Source organism: Channa argus, chromosome 2, assembly GCF_033026475.1.
Source record: "Channa argus isolate prfri chromosome 2, Channa argus male v1.0, whole genome shotgun sequence".
NCBI classification, from domain to species: domain Eukaryota; kingdom Metazoa; phylum Chordata; class Actinopteri; order Anabantiformes; family Channidae; genus Channa; species Channa argus.
In genome coordinates this window covers 11,739,513-11,762,453 of record NC_090198.1, presented here as the reverse complement: position 1 = coordinate 11,762,453, position 22,941 = coordinate 11,739,513, and the positions used below count along the sequence as shown (strand labels likewise).

The 22,941-nt window shown below is 38.2% G+C and overlaps 2 protein-coding genes across 3 annotated transcripts in view; one reads left to right on the top strand and one right to left on the bottom strand.

The window, feature by feature from the left end:
• Positions 1–627: 627 nt before the first annotated feature.
• Positions 628–14,014, bottom strand: znf408 (zinc finger protein 408). The gene is made up of 9 exons (XM_067495355.1): positions 13,883–14,014; positions 12,592–12,871; positions 10,564–10,622; positions 8,816–9,012; positions 5,985–6,751; positions 4,575–4,784; positions 4,330–4,453; positions 2,532–2,765; positions 628–1,767 (listed from the first exon to the last, which is right to left on the bottom strand). The coding sequence occupies exons 2-9, from the start codon at positions 12,865–12,867 to the stop codon at positions 1,106–1,108; spliced, it is 2,529 nt and encodes an 842-aa protein (XP_067351456.1). The 5' UTR covers positions 12,868–12,871; positions 13,883–14,014; the 3' UTR covers positions 628–1,105.
• A 2,659-nt stretch (positions 14,015–16,673) lies between these two features.
• frmd5b (FERM domain containing 5b) overlaps positions 16,674–22,941 on the top strand; it is a 60,593-nt gene continuing 54,325 nt past the window's right edge. The window contains exon 1 of one of the 2 annotated variants that reach the window (XM_067495366.1): positions 16,674–17,171. In XM_067495366.1, coding sequence (XP_067351467.1) covers positions 17,070–17,171 — 102 coding nt within the window. In that variant the 5' untranslated portion in view covers positions 16,674–17,069. The remainder of the gene's footprint in view (positions 17,172–22,941) is intronic. The other variant, XM_067495367.1, reaches the window with a different exon arrangement.

The window sequence follows — 22,941 nt, the reverse complement described above, 5'->3', positions numbered from 1 at the left end:
GACTTAAAAATGGGTGTTCACTTTCGTGACCCCCTTGTCACGTATGTATGGATAAACTTAAGGTCACTATTACTATGACCTCATATCTGTTTCTTCCACCCATCCCATTCTTCTAAATGCAGGGAATGATTTATCCACAAACACTGACTTTAACTTTCTGTTTTTTTGTCCTCAGGTAAAGGTGAAGTATTGACATGCGGCTTCAAATGATATCTTTCGATCTTCTTCATTTTTTTATCCCCCAGTGGAGACGTAGCATATCGGTCTGAACATAACACGATATAGATATACAGACTGATAGACTTCATTTACCATGATCAGTCAATAGGATACTTATTAAACTTTCAGTCATTCTGTATTTGCGTTGTCTCCATAGAGAAATACATGCTTAATATGTGGTTTTATGGTTGTTTAGACCTTATGACTACATAGGAGCATACGGACAATGTTTGCTTTTCATATTTAAACTTGATTTACCTGTTTGGGTGTAACAAATACATCTTCTTTAGTACATGGAGACAGGTGACCACCTCCCACCTGGGCAGAGAATGGCCAGACTAAGTCGTGTTTGAGTAAAGCGGTTTCAAATGTCCAAAAAGACACACAATTGCACTACAATATGTTTTGGGATGTATTTTGCAGTTTTATTTAAGTTTTTCTAACTGCAGAGAATAACTGGTTAAATGCAACAGACTTGAAGTCAAGTCCGCTGCTTCAACAGTAAATGTCAACTTTAGGTTTTAACTACTCAGAATCAAACACAGCACTGACGAAGTTTCTACACACAACGTTTCTACATACATAGATAACAATGGAACAAAACATGATGGGGTCAGAGCTTTCTAGTTCTCAACCAGTACAAATTACAGTTCATCTAAATACAACTTACAAGTTTAAATATATTCTACAAAGGTTGTTCAAATGTCTCCTTAGGTATGCAAAAAATTTAACTGAGGACAATGTGGGAGAGGATCGTGGCTAAGAAAAAAAACTAAGTTAACATAGATGTATTGTCTTACTGTCAGTCAGACATGATGTGATCTCTTTAGTTTTATACTTGGAGCTCAGTTACACTAGACATGGTTGGAGAAGCTAAGATTGCACGCTAAACAGTGTTTATCTCAACAGTCTGAGCCACAGAGCAGAGTCCATTCCCCTCCTCCTGTAAGATCAGCAGATCTCCCACTGTCTGCTGCCCGTGGACCACAATGCACTGCTCTGTGCCCTCTGAGATCACCACTTCCACCAGCTCCTGCTCTGTCTCTGCAGGCAGTGAGCTCTCAGAGCTGAGCAGTAGAGGGGTGGAGTCTGGAGTGGACAAGTTCTCTGTGTGGATGAAGACAACAGCGTGTTGGACATTACCCGAAGCCTCTTCATCTCCTCCTCTTGAGGTCTCAATGACATGAACATTCCTCTCTACCTGCCTCAACTCCTTTTCTCCCACTTTTCTTCGTCCTCTTCTCTGCTTCACTTCATCTTCATCCTTATACCCTTCCAAGTTCTTTTTGGGTCTGCCCCTGATTGGCTTTGGGTGACTGGAGCTTAAAGTCACTAACTTGTGTATGAACTCTTCCTTGCTGCTGTTTGTCTTCTCATCATGTTCTCCATCCGTTTGCTCCTGAGGTCCTCCCTCTGTCCTGTGCTGAGCTTGGTGCCGCAGCAGACTTTGTCTTACAGTGTAGGAAGCACCACAGTGGCAGCTGTATGGCTTCTCCATGAGGTGAGCTGACTTAATATGTCTTCTTAGCTTGGTTGCCAAGGTGTAGCCTGAGGAAATAACAAAAACCAAATCTGAACCATAAATTAAGTTATCCAAAAAAAAAACCAAGATGCAAGAATTTCAGCCTTCAACTAACAGCTCAATATGTTTTAAAAATGTGATAATTACATTTTAGAAAACCAACACAATGGAAAAACCTGGTTGTTTGATAAACTCTTTTCCTGGCCTCATGTTTAGGATTTCTGAAAATAAGTTTAACTTAGAAATTGAAGTTTTTGTATTTAGGCAACATTGGAGGACTATGTCAAAGACAATAACATACAGATAACACCAACATTTGGATACACACACACTTCTTGTTAGTAGGTTCATTTCATTGTTGGCTTTAACATTCTTATGCAATTTGTTCACTATAGGAACAGTAAAGTCACTAAAGTTAAAATGTATGTAAAATGTGACAGTTTCAAAAAGTAGCTGAAGAAAATGGACCAAACATCTGCGGCCCACTGAGTGAGATAAACAAGGCCAAATCAATTTGCGGAACCCGTTCTTCTGTGGCGACCCCTTAAAGGACAAGCCGAAAGCCTCTGAACTTTTTTTGCTATAATTACATCTAAGATTCTAAACTAAATTAAGAAAACCCCAACCTCGCCAAGAGAATCACAATGTTAATGATTTGCGTAATTATTAAGCACTTTGGAGAAAAAGGTCCATTATGCGTTAAAGGATTTGTGGGCTAGGAGAAATTAGAGGCCAGTTTTTTTTTTCTACAGCTGTATTTGACTTCTATATTTTCATATCATCTTCGAACCTTTTCCACAGAGAGGGCAGCGATGGGGCCTTTCTCCAGTATGCAGTCTCTCATGGGACTTTAGGCTGTGGGGATCCCTCAGTGATTTTCCACAGTAACTACAAAGGAAACCTCCTCCGGTGTGGGAAAACATGTGCCGGCGAAGTTCTGGTTTTTGGGAAAAACTCTGATTGCACTCTGTGCAGGGATATGGCTTCTCTCCATTGTGAATTCTCAAGTGACTCTCAAGGTTTCCTGACAGAGGTACACAGACAGACAGACAAAAAGAGGTCATACTCATTGACAGCTTGTGGTTGTAGCAAGAGCAAATATGCACTTTTCCAATAATGTGTGATGATTAGCTTTTTTTCATAAAATTGATGCCTTCAATATGACAAATTTAAACATAAATTGCAGGAAATTATCAAACTGTAACATTACTACACAGCTGTGTAGTAAAAAATATTTGAGTCCAGTGAACTGATCAATGTGACCACAACAGGAACATGCTTCCTGTCTATTTCATTTAAAAAAAATACTTCAACACAGTGGGCAGTGTTAAAGTGTTTAGGTGTTTTAGTAAAAGCAGTAATATTATGCAGGAAAAAAACTCTGGTGCAAATAAAAGCCCAGCATTCAAAATGTTGTTAAAATAAAGGTATAAAATGTACCAGAAGTAATAAAAGTTAAAGTGGCCATTTAGCAGCACAATGGCCAGTGTCATTGTAGTGCTACGGTCTCATATGATATGTTATCAAATTATTATTAACACTGTAGCTGGTCATGGTGGGGATCATTTCAAGTACCATACTTTTTACTGTATTTACATAAAAAATCTGAAAAATAGCCAGTAAATACAGCTATCAGATAAATGTTTTCAAAAAAGAAAAATTCTCTCTGAAATCTAGTGAACTTGAGGTGTATAGTAAAATAAATAGAAATTATCATGTAGGTTAGAATCTTACATAAAAACAATATTTAGTACTAATAAAGTAGTAATACTTTGCAGCATTATGATTTTAAGAGCAGTTAAGTTAAGTATTGGAGCTATTTATGACCAACAGCAGCTGGTGTTGTTACACGCCAAAGTCAGGGGATGTTTACTGGTTACTAGCTTGCTAGCTAATAAGATAAGGTGTACAAAGATGACATCTTATGGGGTATTAGAAGTTTATTTTGCCGTTTTCTGCTTCTACACTTTGTGCTTAGTGTTACTGCTAAATGTCTGCCATAGAAAACACCTTAAGTCTAAATTAGTGTCTAAATTATTATCTTAATTTTAAACACTGAAATAATCATTGCAAACTTTTCAAGTAGTACTGCTATGCTATGAATTTAATGTAATAGCGAAGACAAAATTATAAAAAAAACCTGTCAGCAAAATGCCATACAGCATCACAAATGTTGACATCTGTTTAGCACTTTGCATTTATTTCTCAGTAATCCATTAAACCATCTGTTTCCCCCAAAGTGCCTGCATTGCAAAATATCTTTGTTTACTTCAGCCAGGAGGTCTCTGCAAGCAGCTGGGAAAAAAAACATCTGGCCAAGCATTATTTTCAAACTGATGTCGTTTCTACACAAACGGGCTGATATGAGCTGTAAGCTAACAGCTACAGGAGGCGTTTAAATACAGCTCAGAGTGGAGGTCACCTGCATTCTGCAAGTGCTCAGACCCCAATAAAGTACATACTCACTGTGGTTATGCCTGTAAAGGAAAACAGACTTAAAGCATAAAAATGCACTTTAGGCTGCGGTTAGTGAGCACACTTGACAATTTGTTGAGGTTCCAGGATCAGAATTAAATCTCTAATATTACCTTTTTGACTGAAACACTTGCCACAATGCTGACAGATATGAGGCTTTTCACCAGTGTGAAGCTTCATGTGGTTCCTCAGAGAGCCAGAGTTGGCCAGTAGCTTGTCGCAGACTGTACACTGAACCTGGGCCAGAAATACAAAATCAAATGCAGTATGTCATCCCTATTAAACCAGGAATATTTTAAATTGTCACTACAGGTGAGTGGAAGAGCATGTAACTGTACACAACAAAACACAGTCCTACCTTTGGTAGCTGTGTGTAGATTGTTCTGCTGCAGTAAAGGAGGCGGTGGATACGTAGGGAGGGACGACGTGCAAATGCCTTGCCACAGTGCTCACAAGTGTAGGGTTTTTCACCGGTGTGCAGGACCATGTGCTCCCTCAGGTCCCGCTTGAGGCCATAGCTCTTTTCACAGTGAGGACAGGAGAATGGACGCTCCCCGCGGTGACTCATCTAGCAAAAACACCATTATTATTTAAAATAATATGTATTATTGGTACTGCTATTATTCCATAGAATGGGTAAATTGCTACTCTCCATAATGAGTCAGCTCCTATCCACTAAAGAACAGAAAGAAAACTCCCCATATCCACAAATGCTAAACTACTGCTAAAAGAAAACACTGGTGCAGTATCTTACATTTCTGAGCCCATATATTGCTCAAGTTTTTTTTTTTCCCTGAAAACAGCTGAGCAAAGGTGATAATAACTGTGATAGCAGAAAATGTGTCAGTTAAAAAACAATCGATGCTAGCTCTTAGCCTCAGTGACTAAAAGGGATTAGAAAAAAAGACAGACATTTTTGTTAATTTAGAAGTATCTCCAAATCTTTTCACCAGCAACAATTCATATGTGTGTAAAAAGTAAAATGTTCCCTGTAAATAAAAATAAACATCTGCTGATATATAGTTAACTAAAAACTGGATTTTAGATACAGTTTTTTAATAATTGTACTGCTTCAACAATGTACATACAGAGACTAAAGCCAACAATGAATTTCCTCTAATGACCATAAGGTTTTTCTCTCTTGAACCTAATTTAGCTTTAGTTTCCTGTGCCATAGATATCTGTGGCTGATTAAAAACACATTTAATGTGATCATAGATTTGTTTAAAAGGGAGCTGTAAAAATTTTTTTTTTGCTCCTCTGAACTAAGAAAGAGTCAATTACCCATGCTTGTTATGTCTGCTTTATTTAGTCAAATACATGAAGCTTGGCTTTAGTCTCTGTATGGAAATTGTTAACAATTATAAAAATATAGAAAATAGCCAGCCTTGTGCTTTAAAGAAATTATAGTGGTTTAAAAAATCTGTAAAATCTTGTTGTTAGAGAGCAAGTATTTGAAAAATAATAATGCCTCTATCATAGTTATATAGTATAGTATATATATTTTTTATAGTAATGACTTTTCAGGTCGTAATTTAATTTGTATTTTATTCCAAACAAACATTCTGGATATTTTTGATGTATTTGTGTTATTGAAAGAAATAACAAAATGAGGAAATATACCAAAGAAATAAAAGAGGAACAATAATCAAACAAAAGAGGAAAAAAAGAGAAAGAAACAAGGAAAAATCCAGAATGAGAAAATAAAATGACTCGTCAAATACTTTTACTAGTTTATGAACTTAATAATCTAACTACATCTCCTTACCTGATGGGCTCTGAAGCTTTCTACAGAGGTGTAGTTTTTCCCACACTCTTCACAGGTGAAGGGTTTTTCTTTTGTGTGACTGAACTGGTGTTTCTTCAAGTGACTGAGCTGGTAGAACTTTTTACCACAGCTGGAACATCTGTATCGCCTCTCTCTGATCTCTGGACACCCTGACAGAGCTGCTCTGGTATCATACACTGTTGTGACAGCCTCAGCATTAGGATTTAATATCTTCATGGAAAGCGCTGTTACCGTGCTCTCTGTGGAGCTCTGTCTTTGTCCCATTGTCTGTTTGGGTGGGTTAGGGCAGGCAGGCAGTCGCTTCACCCGGCTGGTCAGACAGTGAACCCTTCGAGCTTTAGCAGCCAAGCGAGAGCTAGTGCGAACAGCAGGAGGTTCAGAGGGGCCTTGGGTGTGTGTTTGTTTGTCTGTAGCACTAGAGTGTGACTGTTTGTTATCAGCAGCCAGGACACCTGCTGTCACCTTCTCTACGTCTGTTCTGTCTGTTTGACTATTAGTAGTGTGATCCTGTTGTCTGTCACTGTCTGGACTCTTCTCAGACATGGTTTTTTGCACTCTTTTCTTCCTCCTGTGCGTGGTTTGGTGACTCCTCTTCAGACATCTGTTGGGGTTTCTATGGCGTTCCTCCTCCTCTCCCTCCTGTGTTCCCTCCTTCTGTTGGTCAACTGTGTCCTCTTTCATTTCTTGAATGATTAATGTATGGGGAATTATAGCTTGTGGGTCTTTTTTGTTTTGCACTTTGTTACCTGTCCAAATAAAAAAATACAGTAAAGCAGTGTTAATCAGTAAGCTGAATGACCTTTTTGCATCATATTATTATTAACTGGTATTAACTAGAATATTTCCACCTCTCTACCCAGGAGAGGAGGGATGTCTGCCTAATGCCTCTTTACATTCATTCGGCTTAGAGCCCTCCACATAAACAAGTAGGCACTGTGCCTATAGGGAAAAACCTGCACATCACTGTTGTTCAATGTTGTTCTGATTGTGGACTCACTAATACTGATATTAGCTAATGCAAGAGTTTGCTTGAGAATTTCACCTTCAAATAAACTGATAATCTTAGAGCTTAACATACTTTTGCCACATACAAACAATTAAGATTGGATCATTTTCTACCGTAAATGAATTTATCTAGTTTCAGGGACTGAAAATAAATCTGTTATGTTTTAGGTCATATTCATGTAGAAATAGAGAAAATTCTAAATGGTTCATAATCAACATATATACTTTTTAGTTAACTTTCCTTACAGAGTCAGGGAACATAGTCATGTACTGTACGTACAAGTGTGTCCGACCTATAGCCAAATAAAGGTACAGGACTGTGTTTTTCCACTAGCTGAACTTCCAGTGGTCTATATAATGTATCTGCATTATTATTTTTTATTTGTTTTAAATCCTATTATATCACTAGTTATCACTTGTTGTTCTTTAGCACAGATTTCTGCTCTCTAACTAAATCTAATTAACGTCTACCACAACAATGTAACTTTCCTGCAGGGATCAATTGCTTTTTATCCTATTATCTTTCATTTACTATTCCTAATTGTTTTGGAAACACTTTCAAGATTTATGGGCTCAATCTGTTTACATCAGCACTCTACAAGAGCAAAAGATTAATAAGATATCCACATAAAATATAGCAGTTAGATGCTGCTGTGTATTTTCTGCATGAAGGTCCTTCTTAATGTCCTATCAATCATAGCACATAAATGCTACGCAGATCAGAAATAAAGAACTAGCAGAAGTGGGGAACACATTATTCCTATATAAGAAATGTGCTTTAATAATTTTGTTTCTTTGCTGGTGTTTCCATTTTAATAAATTTAATTTATGTGTTCCAGCGATGATTCAGCTCCGAATTATTTATCTCCAGCTGTCATAATCACTTTCATTGTTTTTTAGCTAAAGGGGGGTTTTTCCTCACAAATGTCTCAGCTGAGACTAACATATTAATGTTAAATAATCAAATGGAAGATGCTGCTGAACTCATCAGTGACGTTATTTATCGACTAAGCCATTTAGGTTTACATACAAAACATTGCATAACTATAAGTGGGACTGTAATTATAGTGATGAGGTATCAACACTATTGTTAAAACTGTAGCCCAAAAAACTGATTTCCACTGGCGTAAAATAGCCCTCTAGCTCCACTGGGTGGAGAAAATGAATTGATATAAAGTGGACTTTTTTTTCAACCCTGATGGAAGTCTCAACACTCTGTTCCCCAGGTGAGCTCACAATTCTGGTTGGTGTCTGACACAAACGTCCATCCTGGTCTCTACCTTTTTGCAGCCCCTGCAATAAACTCTTAAGACTCTCTGAAGTATTTTAGCATTTTCATTCTATTCTTGTGTGTCACACATATTTAGATATGCTTTGTATTAATCCAAATCCGTCTTTAACATCAAAGTCAATAAGCAATGTGCTAAATAAACTGCTTTGTACTGCTTTCTTCACTATTAAAGAAACATATATATTTGTAATCAGATACATTGCTAAGGTAATTTACCTACAGGGAATTATAACTTTAACCATAAAGAACATTTTAGTGTTTGTCAGTGCATTATTTTATGTCCAGAAACTGTATTGTTTTAAACTACCTCACTGCTCTTATCAAACTGATTGGAGTTGTACTAATTAGCTAGCTGATAAAATCAAACATAACATACCTGCCCAGCACCAAACACCAGACAGACACAGCTAAGACTGTGGAGACTATCTGATGAACATAGTGCACCATCTAGCAGCTACTGTACAGAGGCCCAGTTTCAGTCAGAAATCACATCAGTAATAATTGCTGTAGTTACCTGTTACAGAATTATCAGGTTTGTCTGTTGTCTGACTTTTTTCCACAGTGTCATCATACAACAGCAGCTCAGTGCCTGGTTGGACGTCCTGACACACACACAGACACACTTCCACACATTCGCCCACACACACCTCTCTGCATGTACACTGTGCCACCACATTCTGTTGGCCTCTGCTTTGCACTTGGCAGGCAAAGCTGGGGAAACAAAGGAAAGAGAATTATGGTTAACTAAATTTACAAGTGTTCACAGCTGACCTACATGCTTACATGTACTTTCATCTGATCAGTGAAGAAAGTAGAATTCTTTTATTGGGTTGATCGCTTTCTAAAATAAAGAGAAAAACATTTCATGGGTATAAACTTTTGTCCCTGCAGGGTTCTATCCAACTGTGTGTATGAAAAGACCAAGAGATGCCTGGTTTAGATGATGATTTTAAAAAATGAAAGACATTATATATAAAAAAAAGTTCACTCTGTAAAATGTACAAGAGATCAAACGTGATCTATAAGATAATGGTACACTAAATATTTGAGAAGCTGCCATGAAACTACTGTCAGTTAGAACAGGAGGACACTTAGTGCCAGATTATGAAGGTTCACTTTATTTACAGTGTGAGTTTTTAAATCCCGACACCACACAGTACACATCCAGGAGCTGGAGATAATGCTTTCAGTCAGCAGTAGAAGAAAGTGCAAAAAACACACAAACAACTGTGTCGACATAATAATATGGCCTACATTTTAATGCATGGTAGTAAGTGTAATATTTTATTAGGATTAAATGTCATATCCATCCAGCCATCAATTTATTAACTTTAACTGCTTATACTGTTTAGGGCCAGGAGCCTATCCCAGCTGTCATTGGGCAAGAGGCAGGATGCATCCTGGAGAGGTCACCAATCTAATCTATATCAAAGCCAACACAGAGAGACATACAAAAACAGACAGACAGACAGGCAGACAGACCGACAGACATACAGACAGACAGAAAGGCAGACAGACAGACAGATATTCACAACTTTGGATAATTTAGAGTTACTAATTAGCTTAACATGAAAGTCTTTGGACTGTGGGAGGAAACTGGGGTACCCAGAGAAAACTCACACATTTAAATGCTGTATATAAAACGTTTATTTTCTATTAAAAGTTACTGGCCATCTTTTACACATGGATACAATATGTATTATAATTCTAAAACTTTGTATTGTTTTGATTGCTTAAGCAAACATAATAATATGCATAGAGGGGGCAGCACGGTGATGGAGTTGTAGCCTCACAGCTACAAGGTTGCAGTTCACTCCTCTGACCGACTGTTTGCATGTTCTCCCTGCCCTTGTGTGGGTTTCCTTTCGGTACTACAATTTCTGGCATGTTAGGTTAACTTAACTGGTGATTCTAAATTGCCCGTAGTTGTGATTGTTTGCCCTGAGATAGACTGGAGACCTGTCCGGGGACTCCCCTCTCTCTCGCCATATGACAGTGGTGGTTACAGATAATGGATGGATAGAAGCATGCAAAAAAGGGATTCACCAAACTGCACAAAAATAAATAATTGTTAGATTTGATTATAAAAAGGAAATCTAAAACTGCTGTCAGAAATCACAACACATAACAGTTCTACACGTAAATTCTACATACCTAAAACAAAGTATAAGAGAAAAATAATAAGAGGCCTAATGCCTCTTACATGACAGGTGCTTTTCAGAAAAGCACCTGTTAGTCTGGTGTGAATCAACATCATCTTACCTGACCCAAACAGCTTTTTGCAGTAGAGCTTTCTTATTAGCTGCTTTATCCTCCGGTGCCTACAATGCACAATTTAACATCACAATTAAATGGCAAAAACATAATTGCATATCATTCTGCCTCACTAATTCAATGTTCACTTTCCACTGTGTAAACACATTTTCCATATTGACCTGCATAATACATGGATAAAATATGTAATTTTCTAATAATGTCCATGAGTGATGGCTAGTGTCTATGTCTGTCTCAGTCTTACTTACTTAAAACTTAACTAAGTAAGTTGAGCTTTGAATGTGTTTTGGTTACAGTGGCCCTGTAAGTTATGCCTGGAGCATCTTTTTTATCTAAGAAGCTGCTTGTTTTCTTCTGTGGAAGGTTTGGTGCAAATTACAACGACTGATTCTTTATCTTCCCACAGGGTGGGCACTTAATTAGGCAGAAACACTCACATTTACTCGACTCCTTCTCTCTAATGGAGATTAATTACTCTTAAACAAAAGAAGCCAGTGAATGTAAAATTATTATGAAAGGCTGTGATGTGATGTCATTGCATCAGTCAGCCAGGATTAATTCAGATCTGGGATTTATTTGTGCTGGATTGATACTTGACTGTTGCATTTTGAACATTGAATTGAATGATGAATGCGATGCTTCGATCCTGTCAAGGCCTCTGTTGAATTATGATGGGATAACCAACAACATGAAACAGATTCTACATTTGGAATTTGCATTTCTATTTTTATAAGACCAGCATCCTTGTTGCCAAGTGCTCTTTGCTGTACTGTGTGATGTACTGCTTTTGGAGAGCTCAGTGTCTGGTCAGGTGCAGCCCTGTTCAGGCTTAAACATATGATAATTTTAGGATCCCATACAGGCTTAATTTGACTATTGGAATGCTTTTCTATTTTGACTGCCTGAAAAAAGCAGACCCACAGATACTTATGAAGAATGAAAACGGAACATAGACAAAAACTCTATGGCACTAAAACAGATTATTTTATAAGACCATGTAGGAATGGTTCCAGCTGCATCATAGAGCAACATACAAGTCTTTGAGTTATGAATCAAAGGACAGACATAAATAACTGCATATTTGCAATTTATATTTGATGTGAACATTGAGGCAAAATGCAAGACGGAGAAAAAACGGCAAACAAAGTTTGTTTATAATCACCTGAAGATGTCAAATTGTTTAATAATGACAGGAAGTCAGTGCAATGCTCTGTGATCTACTGGACCACTGCTTCTAAAAGAAATGTCAGGTCAAGAATTCACAGTCCCCAGAAGATGTAAGCTACTGAATTTGGTGATCTTTTCTTCCAACATCAACATGAGACTGACAATTGTTGTTTTGAGTGAAATGTCTCAACAGCTACTAGAAGAACTGCATGACCATGATGAAATTTGGTTCAGATGTTTATGTTCTGATCAGGACGAATAGAGGTGAACAATAAAGCAGCCCCTAAATTTTCTTCAAGCACCAACATCAGGTCAAAGTTCAAAACCCTTCCAATAAAAACATAGCCACAACCATTATTCTAAGCTATATACTGCATTAAGCTCTAAATAGCATATATTAGCAAGCTAAAATGCTAAACCTATACAGTCAACATAGTATCTGGTAAATATGATTTGGCTATCAATATCTTTGAGAATATTGCTTTGTTGCTTGTGGCCCTGAACTTCTCAGTTATATGTTGATGTAAAACAGGAAACAATAAGACGATATTGTGAAGATGGCAAATAAACTTATTGATTTGCATCCGCTTTTTAGTTTTTTTGTTAAGTCAAGTAAAAAAAATGTTTTAACAAAAACAGCCAAATCTCTATTGGGAAATCTAAACATCACCTTTTTAAGAAAACTACTGTATGTGAAACATAAAACCTGTTGAGTATATATCTGACTGGAAGAAAATTCTAATTTACACTAAAAATGAACAAATTAAAGCAGCCTTACAGCCCACTCAATCTGCATGCCATAACTGTGTGTTTTTATGGTCTTTATTTGAATAAATGCATTCGGCCTACCTCTTCAGCCTCTGTGCTATTGGTCTGACCTGCTCTGCACTTCACTGTGAGTTCACTTTCTCGACTGTGAGCCGTCGAGTCACTGTCATACTTCCAGGACCACTCTGTGTCCCCTTCACTCCCTAGCAGTGCTCCAGCCTCCAAGGAGCGACCAACCCACCACAGCCCCAGCCTATCCTCATAGAGCCGTGAAGGACCCACAGCAAAGCCACAGGGAATCAACGTGGAGAGAAATGAGGCAAGAGCAGATGGAACAGGAGGAGCAAGATTGGCCATCAGCCTGGACAAAAAATAAATGGCATGTTACATGTGGAAATAAACATGCTAAACTTACTTTTAGGTTATATGCTGCGAAGAAGACAGTCTCTGCTCAGATCATTTATTACAGTACAAAAAAGTTATTTCATGGTGTACAGCAAAAGCACAGCTCACAGTATAAATTCTTTAAAAGTACCACCATAATATAAAAATAAAAAGTTCTATTTACATCATCATACTCAGGTATATAAGCTAAGCAACTTCTCTTAGCTGTGCCACAAATCGCCCAGAGCTGTTACTTAATTTCACTGTGTGTGTATTTAATTATTTGAAAAACAAATTAAGACAACTGAATGGCAGTCAATTTTTATGTTTTTGCGTGCTTATGAAAATGAGTCTCATTTCAGCTGGTTTATCATCAAACTAAATTTGAAGAAATAAAAGGCAATGGCAACAGGGAATCACAGCAGGAGGACAAGCTTTAGAAGTTAATCTGATCCCACAAATTAAAATTAGAGAATACTACGCCTGCAAAATAATGGTCAGTACTGTTTTAATACTTAGTTTTAAGTATATAGACATGCAGACCTTCTTAAATGTTAAACAATTCGCTATATGTATATACTATTAATATTACGTTTCCAGCTTGTAATGCGGTTTAATGTGCCATCTTTTTACTGATACATCCACCGCCAGTCCATCTCAATGGCTTCTGGCTACCGCAGGGCAAATGCATTTCTGGCCAACAATCAACACAAATGAGTTAACTTAGTAGGTTAGCTTTGAGCTGTTAACATTTTGTTAAATAGAAGAATTTCCTCGTTTATTAATTCGCGGATCTTGTTCCTATTATGGATGAATTACACGTGTATGATTGGGATTTTTCAAAGTTAACTAAGTGTAACAGTAGATGTCAATTTATATCAACTTGTGTTTTACACTGTTTAGCTAAGTGGCTTTAAGTTAGCAAACATCCGTGACTCCTAAATGAATTTATCAACCAATTTGATAATGAAAGTAACTGTGTACATACTTGGCACGTGATCAGTGTCTTGGATTTATTATTTATTATCATATTAGTGTTTTTATTCCCATGCGAACTCTGCGAAAGGCTTCGTTATCCAGCAAGAAGAACATCAAGCAAAGTCCTCCTAGTATATGGTCCGAGCGGAACAAAGAGCCGCAGTATTTTGGTTCCGCAAGCAACTAGGGGTATGCGCCGATCTGACAACAAGTTGTGAGGGGTTCTTGTATGGTACTGATGTAAGAATTATTTGGATGTGGGACAATAAACTGTTTCATGTAAATACAAGAACCTAAATCAGCCAGCATGTTATTACAGTTTGCATAACAACCATCTAAGGGAGACCAGCCTCACTTGTACATTTACATATTTCCAACATCAAATGGTTTAGTTAGGCATGATAATTTTGTATTTTTAATTATCTGGAAACAGAAGTTTAAAAGTGTGTGGTTGTCCCCCCTGCATTGTGACACAGTGGTCAATGTCAATGTTTGTCTGTTTCTATGTCAGCTTGACTGCTTTTGTATGTTGTTGTGATTGTGTTTTTGATGAGTCCTGTCAAGGGGAGTGCAGATAGTATGAGCTTTCGGCTAACGATGGTGCAATGCATCAAATGTTTTTAATAATTTAATAATTTAGCACATGGTCCATTTTAAATACAATCCATGCAGCTTATCCCAGCAGTTATCGGACCAGTCTATCTCAGGGCCAACACAGAGAGACATACACAGATAGACAACCATTCAAATTGAGCCTCTACATTGTAATTATTTAAACAGTTCCATTGACAGAGTTGTTAGTGCTGCAGTAAATCCTGCTTCACTCACTTTTCTCACTTGAAAAACTAACCAGAACACATCGGTCATTAAAAATGACAGATGTCAGGATATTGGCAACTAGTCATATCATACTGTGGTATTAAGTTCACCACCAAGATCACAACCTAAAAACAGCAGCAGTTTTCTCAGAGGAGTTCTCTGATTTATTAATGTTTGGAGTTAATTCATTTTTACCTTTTTATTTTTTGCATGTTCACTAATGTCACAACTCTTTAATCATAAGTAACATGAAATACGGATATTTTAAATAGATTTGGTATCGGTTACTAATATTCTTTTGAAAGTATCCTGCAAAGGACCATACGCCTTGCTTTTAATCAAAAGACAAATTGAGACAAATTCTGAGAGTTAGTTTCCTTACGTGCACTTGAAGTGTTGTGTTTATTATTGACTTTCAGAATATTTTTCATCACAGAAATAGTTCAATTTAAACCTGAGTGAAGGTTTCTCATTTGTTAATTTATTATTGAAAATCGTATATTTCCAGTGATTTTGTCTTTCACATTTCACATATTCTAGCTTAGCATGTAGAAATAAATGAAGGGCTACCGTACTAACTGTCCTGTTAAATAAAGCACTACCAGATATTTTGTTTTTAATGCTCCTTCTATAAATCTAATATTTTATTTCATAAATATCTTGCGAGCTGGTCGTATTTATTGGAAGTGAGAGATTTACTGGAAGTGAGAGGATATAACTCATATATCCTCTCACTTACACTTCTGGATGATCATGAGGGCAGACAAGTTTGTCTTAAGAAGAAGGACCTTGTGTATGTGCATGTGTGTTTTGATGTGTTGTGTATGTGTTTTCTCTTTTGTTGTTGTTGTTGTTGTTGTTGTTTTGCACCTCAGGGTCACTGTAATTTAGTCATGTTAAGGTGCTCCACATCATGTGGTGTAACAGTGAAGGTAAGGGTAGAGTATGTCTTTCCAACCACAAAATACTGCTGAGACTTGTCATTAGCATGAAACTCCACCAGAGGGAGACCTAGTCAAAGACACCTGGAGAATGGATAACAGGTTCAGAGACAGAGGTCTGTGTCTTCATATACTGATATATATATTTATATATATATATATTTGAATTACAGAGTAACACGCATTATGCGCTATACAGACGGAGTTTTGTAACTGAATAGTTGTTAGTGCTAATGTTTAAACACTGCCCTTGAGCTAGGCATATAATCCATTGACCCACGTTGTTATTATTAGAGGTCATCGGCTTTCATCTGGATCACTCTCAGGTGTACATTGATAAATTTACAGTAAAAGAGTCTCAGGCTAGAAAACAACTAGACTTCTTTGACAATTTGACATTTTAGTTGGAACGATACATTTCCATGAAGAGTCTGATGTATTCATTTTAATACTGGAAACACTTTTTCATGCTGAAATCAGCCTGTGAAATGTGCACTGATCAACCACAACAATATATTTACTTGCAGCAAGCGTTGATGCTTGTGACACCTGTCCATCAGGGCATTAAATATTTCCCATGCTGACCCCTGATCTGTCAACCACAACATCAAATCTTGGCGTTTATGTTAAAGCAATTAAATCCACCAGGGGGTATTAATGTTGTGGTTGAACGTTGTATAAATTAATGCAATATGTCGGTGCCTTCACGTTCTTTCGGAAATATCGATTTTAACCTAAAACCACATATCATCAAAGTGATGTCACGTTTAAGTGTTTGGGCGCATTACTCTGTTTAAATAATAATGAAGTGAGGTATTTCACCACTATATTGCGAACATTACATGACAATATCTCAGTTTTTGTGTATTTTGTGATGCCTGTGCATCTTATGATAAATTGTGTAAAATATAGCGTGTCGGTAAATCAACTAATTTATAAACTTCTGCAGCAGCATGAAAGCGCATGTCTGTCTGTGTTTTTGAATTGTGAAACTACAGGCCCCACTGTGTTATTATTCCTGACCATGTGGACGTAGTCACGACGTGACCCAGCCTATCGGAATTTCGGCTCCTGTCGTTGACTCTGTGAAGGCAGCGCCTCGGTCACTGCTCCGTTGGTTGACTGACTCGCCATTCAACACCCAGCCCGCCCAGCAGCACTGAGAGCGGCATGGCAACGGCGAGGAGACTGGGGGAGACGGTTTAACCGAACCAGAGAGAGCGTAGCAGTCTCAAGAAACGCACCGTGTGTGGTGCCTCGACCAGTCAGCGCTCACCCCTCGAGGAAACGATGCCCCACCGCCGCCGCCACTTTGCCCTGCCCCTGACCAGGTGTTGGACCAAAGAACAAGGACGCTGCTAACGTGACAATCAGATCAACTTATATGTATGCGCTCTGTGCCCTTGTCCCTGGTCCCGCACATAGACGATCGAGAAGATGCTGAGCCGACTGATGAGCAGCAGCATCAGGAGTCTGGACAGGGAATGCAACTGCACTGTGAGACTGCTGGACGACTCGGAGTACACCTGCACGATTCAGGTCAGTGGGGACCAAGGTTTCCTCATTGTGAAACCACCTTGTTTTGGAGGGTTGGCGCGTAACGGGGTGGTGATCAGGTAAACGGACGTTTCACCGCACATTTGATCAGCCTGATAGACGCAGGTGTCATTTACCCCAGCCCTGTTCAGTCCTTCAACATGGATCTGTTGCTGTGTGTTTATGGTCAGACTGTTATCATGGGGCTGCAGAGTCTTCAATGACGTTACCATCATGATGCCTGAGGTGCGTGCATTGCGTAGCAAATTTCAAGGATTGCCAAATAGCATTAGGCTTAATGCGTTTCCAACAGAAGGTATGAAATTAAAAACAGTCCTGCAAACAATATCTGTGCAGGCTGTTATTTCAGCAGCTTCATGGACTGATTTGAAGGCATTATGAAACTAATCTGGATGATCTGACCCTGAACGACTTTGGATCAAAGTGGATTTGTGTTTTTTTTTCTATTTTTATTGTTTTGAGATACATGAGTCAGGCAGCCCATTAGAGGTTTAGGTCAATAACCAGGGAAAAGTTAATTGTTCTTTAGTATGAGAGTGGAGATCTCCCATTTTTGTCAATAAAGCAGAGGGTCAGAACAGAGCACTTAGCAATAAGAGGACTAAACAAATCCCTAATGTGTCTGAGGCAGCTTTATTGAAGCACATTCTTTTTCAAACTGGAAACAATAAACACTAACAGATTTCCATTTCCCAATACCTAAATATTCTTACAGGGGCAACCAAGGGTCCCCTCTGCCCAATCCAGCTGTATAATGGGTATAGTTTCTGTGCACTCGTCTGCCTCTCTTGCATCACTAAAGATAGTAAGAGTGCTGAAGAAAAAACGTTTAGCAGAATCACATAACACAGTCGACTTTTAAATAGTTACCCTGCATTTAATGAATTAGTCTGAGCTCCCTCCTCACTTTTTGGTTCTGGTTGTTTGTTACAGCTCCTGTGTAGGTTTTTCATTGTTGTTGAACCAATGGCAGAGAAGCCTTCATTCTACTTCATGGTCATTCCTTATGTTTGTAGCAGTATACGAAGGAGTAAGGTAGACTTTACTACAGGTCAATTTTACTGTCTTCTGATAACTCAAACTTACTAAATAATTTAGCACATTTTTTTGTTTATTCGCTGGGCCCCGTACTCATGCAGTACCCTACAGACTTGTTTGAAGCATGTCTCTTTATTTATTGTGCACTGAGCTGTCTCAGAAATCAATTGCCACATGGTTTTTGAATAAATGTCAGACATGGTTAGGGTCAGTAAATGGTTTGTTTATAGGAGATAGCAGAGAAGTAAAAGTAAGTGATTGTCAATTGCCCCCTTTGTAAATCAAGTGAGTGTACGTGTGTCCCTGTAACATCTTCTGTGTGGCTGCATCATCGAGAAGCCTGTTGTATGCGTAGTCTAACCTGGCTCTTTGAGTTGCCAGAACTGTGTTTGATGCTTCTTACTCAAAGGGATTCCACTTCTGCTGAATTAGAAACGACAGCACACAAAGACCATCACCACCTGCTCATTTCTAGGATCTGACGGCACAGGAAAAGCAAGCCTTTCAATGTCTAACAGCTTAAAGTAGTAGTGCTCAGGGGACCCATGAAATGGTGTATTTTTTAAGTCAGCCCATGGGCTTTTTCTTACACTTGCCCTCATTTCTTGTGTAAATACATATCTGTAACAAGTGTGAGGCCCATAATTGTTTGTTATTTTTTACATAAAGGGGTGATTTAGTGTAATACTGAATGTGGAAGTATGCAGTTAAATAGTCGTGCCTGTCAGGCTGGAATCTGAGCTGTCATTCAAGTTCATCTTTAGAGATTGTTCTAATTGAACTTTTGTCCAACTTCCCAAACATGGAGAGTGATAGGTACTATCACTCTCCATGTTTTACAACTAGAATTCCATGTACGTTTCTTCTGACTGATCTGGAGAGGACACGGTCCGTCTGGTGTTTTTTGATGAGTCGTGTTTATCAGAGTGCAACCCACTCTTGTTCCCCCTTGACTTCTTCCCCGTCATGATTCAGTGTTTGGCTGTCAAAATATGCTGATCCCACCCTTTTCGTATCTGAAAGCACACAGCAGGGACAGAATGCTTAATTTGTAGTAAAGCTTCTATTGAGATTAGCCCTCTATTGGCATATTTCATTATTTCCACCATGGGAAATAACGAAACATGCCATTATTTTGCGCCATGGGGTTCCTGATGAAGCACAACTAGTCTAAATATAAATATAAATAGGATCATCAGCTTAATCAATCATCTATTGTTTACAACAACAACATCACAGTTTATTTGCCATCACTTGAATGTGTGAACATTAAGGGAGCTTTATTAATTGTGTTTCATACAAAGCATCTGTAAAGCTAAATAAACACTGGGAACACATTATTTTCTATCTGCTTAAATGACACGACCATGACCTTAATGAAGGAAGATAACATTGGAAGTGTGAGGTGATGGCTGCTGTCCTTCCCTGCACAACTTAGAGACATGGCCCAGAATAATGGGGTCTCATGGGGCTCAATAGAGGCCACACTCTCCATTTAGCCCAATTAGCCTACACCTTGAACTGCTGCAGTTACAATGAAATCACATCATAGGGGAACGATTGTAGAGGTGACCTTCATACATAGAAACAATCCATGTGTGAAGGCAGCTTAAGGTGGAATCCCCAAACTGATTACATGGTTGCTGTTTTCTTCATATGTTTATATGTGTTATGTTTATTTATTCCTCCTGTTCATTTGACAACATCCCCTTATTACCACAAGGGCCCCACATCTGCAGTTGACCATACAATCCCTTAAGGCCTCAGTCTAGGATTCATGCACAGTGGTGTTTTTGCTGGTAGAGAATAGGACAGAGGTTTAATAGGCAAGGTATAAAGCAGGTCCTCTGCTAGCATGTGGTTGTGCCGTGAAGATGATGGGATGCTGTGGGAAAACGGTGGGAGGTGCTGAGAAGGGCATCGCAGACGGTGGTGCCTTTGTGTGCCCTTAAAGTTCTACAGTATAATAGCAGTTCTGCTGTACCATTTATACTCACAAGCAGTAAACAGGATTTCCCTTTTTCTTGTCTGGGGGTATTTGACTACTTTAGGCAATGTTGCAAATCAATTGGAAATGGACTGGTTTGATAAAGTGCTTTTATCTACTTTACATTTTGCTTCTCATTTACACAACACATGCACATTCTCACACACGGATGGCAGCAAGCTACAATGCACAGCACTGGAGTATCCAGGGGGAGCAGTATGGGGTATTTATGCTAGGACACTTGTGGAGATAACAAGCACAGAACAAGAACAGACCAGACCACCAAATCTGCTGAGCTACTATACATCCTCCAGTTAGCAGCACGGTACATTTTCTTAATTGAATTTTCATTACAATTTCTTGTCATGTCATTTTATTGCAAATATCTAATTATTTATAATGTAATTTGATGCTTTATTTCCCCCTTCTATTGTAGGTTCATTGGACAAATTGGTTAGAGAATAAGGTGGAATTTTGATGAATTGTTTCTATGAAGTATTTACTAGTAGTAAAATCCTGGGTGATGGGGTGGCAGTGACTCAGTTAGCAGAGTGGCAGCCCACTGACCATAGGGTCGGAGGTTCCCGCCCCACTCTTCCTGACCACATGTTGAAGTGTCCCTGGGCAAGATATTGAACCCTTAACAGTCCATCACCATCCCCAGCCCCGTTAGAAATTGCAGAGAGTTGAGTCAGGAAGGGCATCCGGCGTGAAAACTGTGCCAAATCAACATGCAAAATAATGATCTGCTATGTTGACCCTGAACTCACGGGATAAGCCGTAAGAAAAAGGAAAGGAACATCCTGGGTGATATTTCATGGAAAACTGAGTTTGTTAACACTGAGTTGGGGGAAACTCTGGGTCTGTAGTTTGAAAAAGAGTTGTCGCTTTATTTCTGTGTAAGAACCCAGCCTTTGTCTTTACTGTTATTGCTTTTATGTGCAAGACATTGATCTCTCTTCACATTTATATACATTAAACAGTGTGGATTCCTCCTTAGCTCAGAATAAAATCTATCCACTGTCTTTCAATGGGCCAACACTGGATAATGATACAAGTGTCAGATTGTCAGTCATTATCGTGCACTGAGGCATTTACACATCAGCCGACTGTAATCATGAGTGAAGCAAATATAGAACACTGATCTCACGTTGTAATCAGCTGCATTAATGGATCGTTATCATAGATATAATGACATGTTGGAAATATTGTGCATTTTAGGAGGCTGGTTGTTACAGCTGAAAACACTAGAATAAATATCCTTTATAAGTAATAATATTGTGTACGTAAGTAATATTGAAATAATCTGCCCAGGCCATATTTTGTTTTATTTAAAAAAACAAAAAACAAATTGTATTTTCATTAAAAAAAACAAATGATGATTAAAAAAAGGTGTTACCTGAAATATAAAGTTTATAAGGTGTTGCCCAATGCAACAGTATGTTGGTCTAAATACATTTAATTTTAATCTGTCACTGGCAGCAGTCTACAAAAATTATAAAAAAGTTAATATTAGTATAAGGCTAAGAGTAATTTACAGGCACCTTAATTTTAAGTGGTACTGTAGACAAGACAATGTACATGTTATTAATGTACATATTTGCTAAACTTCACAAACCTATTACTCATAGCTCAGTATTACCTACAGCTGTATACATCTCAGCATTCTGAGGAGTAAGACACCAAGCAGTCTGGCAGCTGTTTTAAGAGGCAGACAGTGTGGGCCAAATTAAAATTCTTACTGTGAAGAAAAAGATGAGTATTAGGGATTTAAATTAAAATGAGTGATAGAATCGCACTGATCCAGTGAGACCTACCTGGCACTGGCTCAGATCCTGTATAGCCCACTAATGAAATTAGGAATGTTCTTTTGAAGGTAAATGCAAACCTTGGGAGGAGCTTGTTATGTTTTGCAATGCATTATTGAAATAGGTTGCTCTTGTCTCCCCAGCGAGCTCTATGCTAAAATTGGAATAGTGTTTCTAACATGTTGTCTTTTTATACATGAGCTGGTCTATTCTTCTGCTTATGCTGCCTGTACCTCAAAGCTTGCACACTAAAATAATGATTATGGCTTATCTATAACCCCCAAATCAGAGCATAACTTAAATAATTAATGGTTTGTTTTACAAATAAGAAACCCAACTTAATGTGCCTGCCACCTTTAATTCCAAACGTGTTGTTTTTTTACTCAGGCTGACACATACATAAATGGTGAACTATACAGCTGTCCTTGATATTTTATTATACACCTCAGACAATTTTCAGAACTTGAAATGAGTGATAAGACAATAGTATGTAAGGATGTGCAATCAGTTATTTGTTGATTAATTTATTACATGCCAGAAATGAATAAATATTGCTTCATGTGAACATCATGCTCAGGATGTTAGTGCTAACAAGTGTTTGATTTTTAGCAGGTGTAATGTTTACCTTGATCATCATCTTGCTGATGTACTCATCTTAGTTAGCATAAAACAAAGTAGAGCTGACGCTGATGGGAGGGTTGTCTTAGATTGGTCCTACATGGCTGGATGATTCAAGTATCCATGCAGGATGATCAAAATTATTGAGAAATGAATCTTAAACTGGAGATAGTTCAGTTGTGACCAAAGTAGTGGACCGACAGGCTGACATTGCCATCCGCAGAGCAGAGCTGCTCGTGTTGTAATAAAATACACATGATATGTTACGTGTAAACCTGTTAGCATGTGCATAGTTTTACTG

Coding starts and splice junctions, on each gene's coding strand:
- znf408 (XM_067495355.1), bottom strand. CDS start 12,867: ATGGCCAATCTTGCTCCTCCTGTTCCATCTGCTCTTGCCTCATTTCTC. Junction 9,013..10,563: donor CAAAAAGCTGTTTGGGTCAG/GTAAGATGATGT, acceptor TTGTTTCCCCAG/CTTTGCCTGCCAAGTGCAAA. Junction 4,785..5,984: donor AAAGCTTCAGAGCCCATCAG/GTAAGGAGATGT, acceptor TGTTTTTGCTAG/ATGAGTCACCGCGGGGAGCG.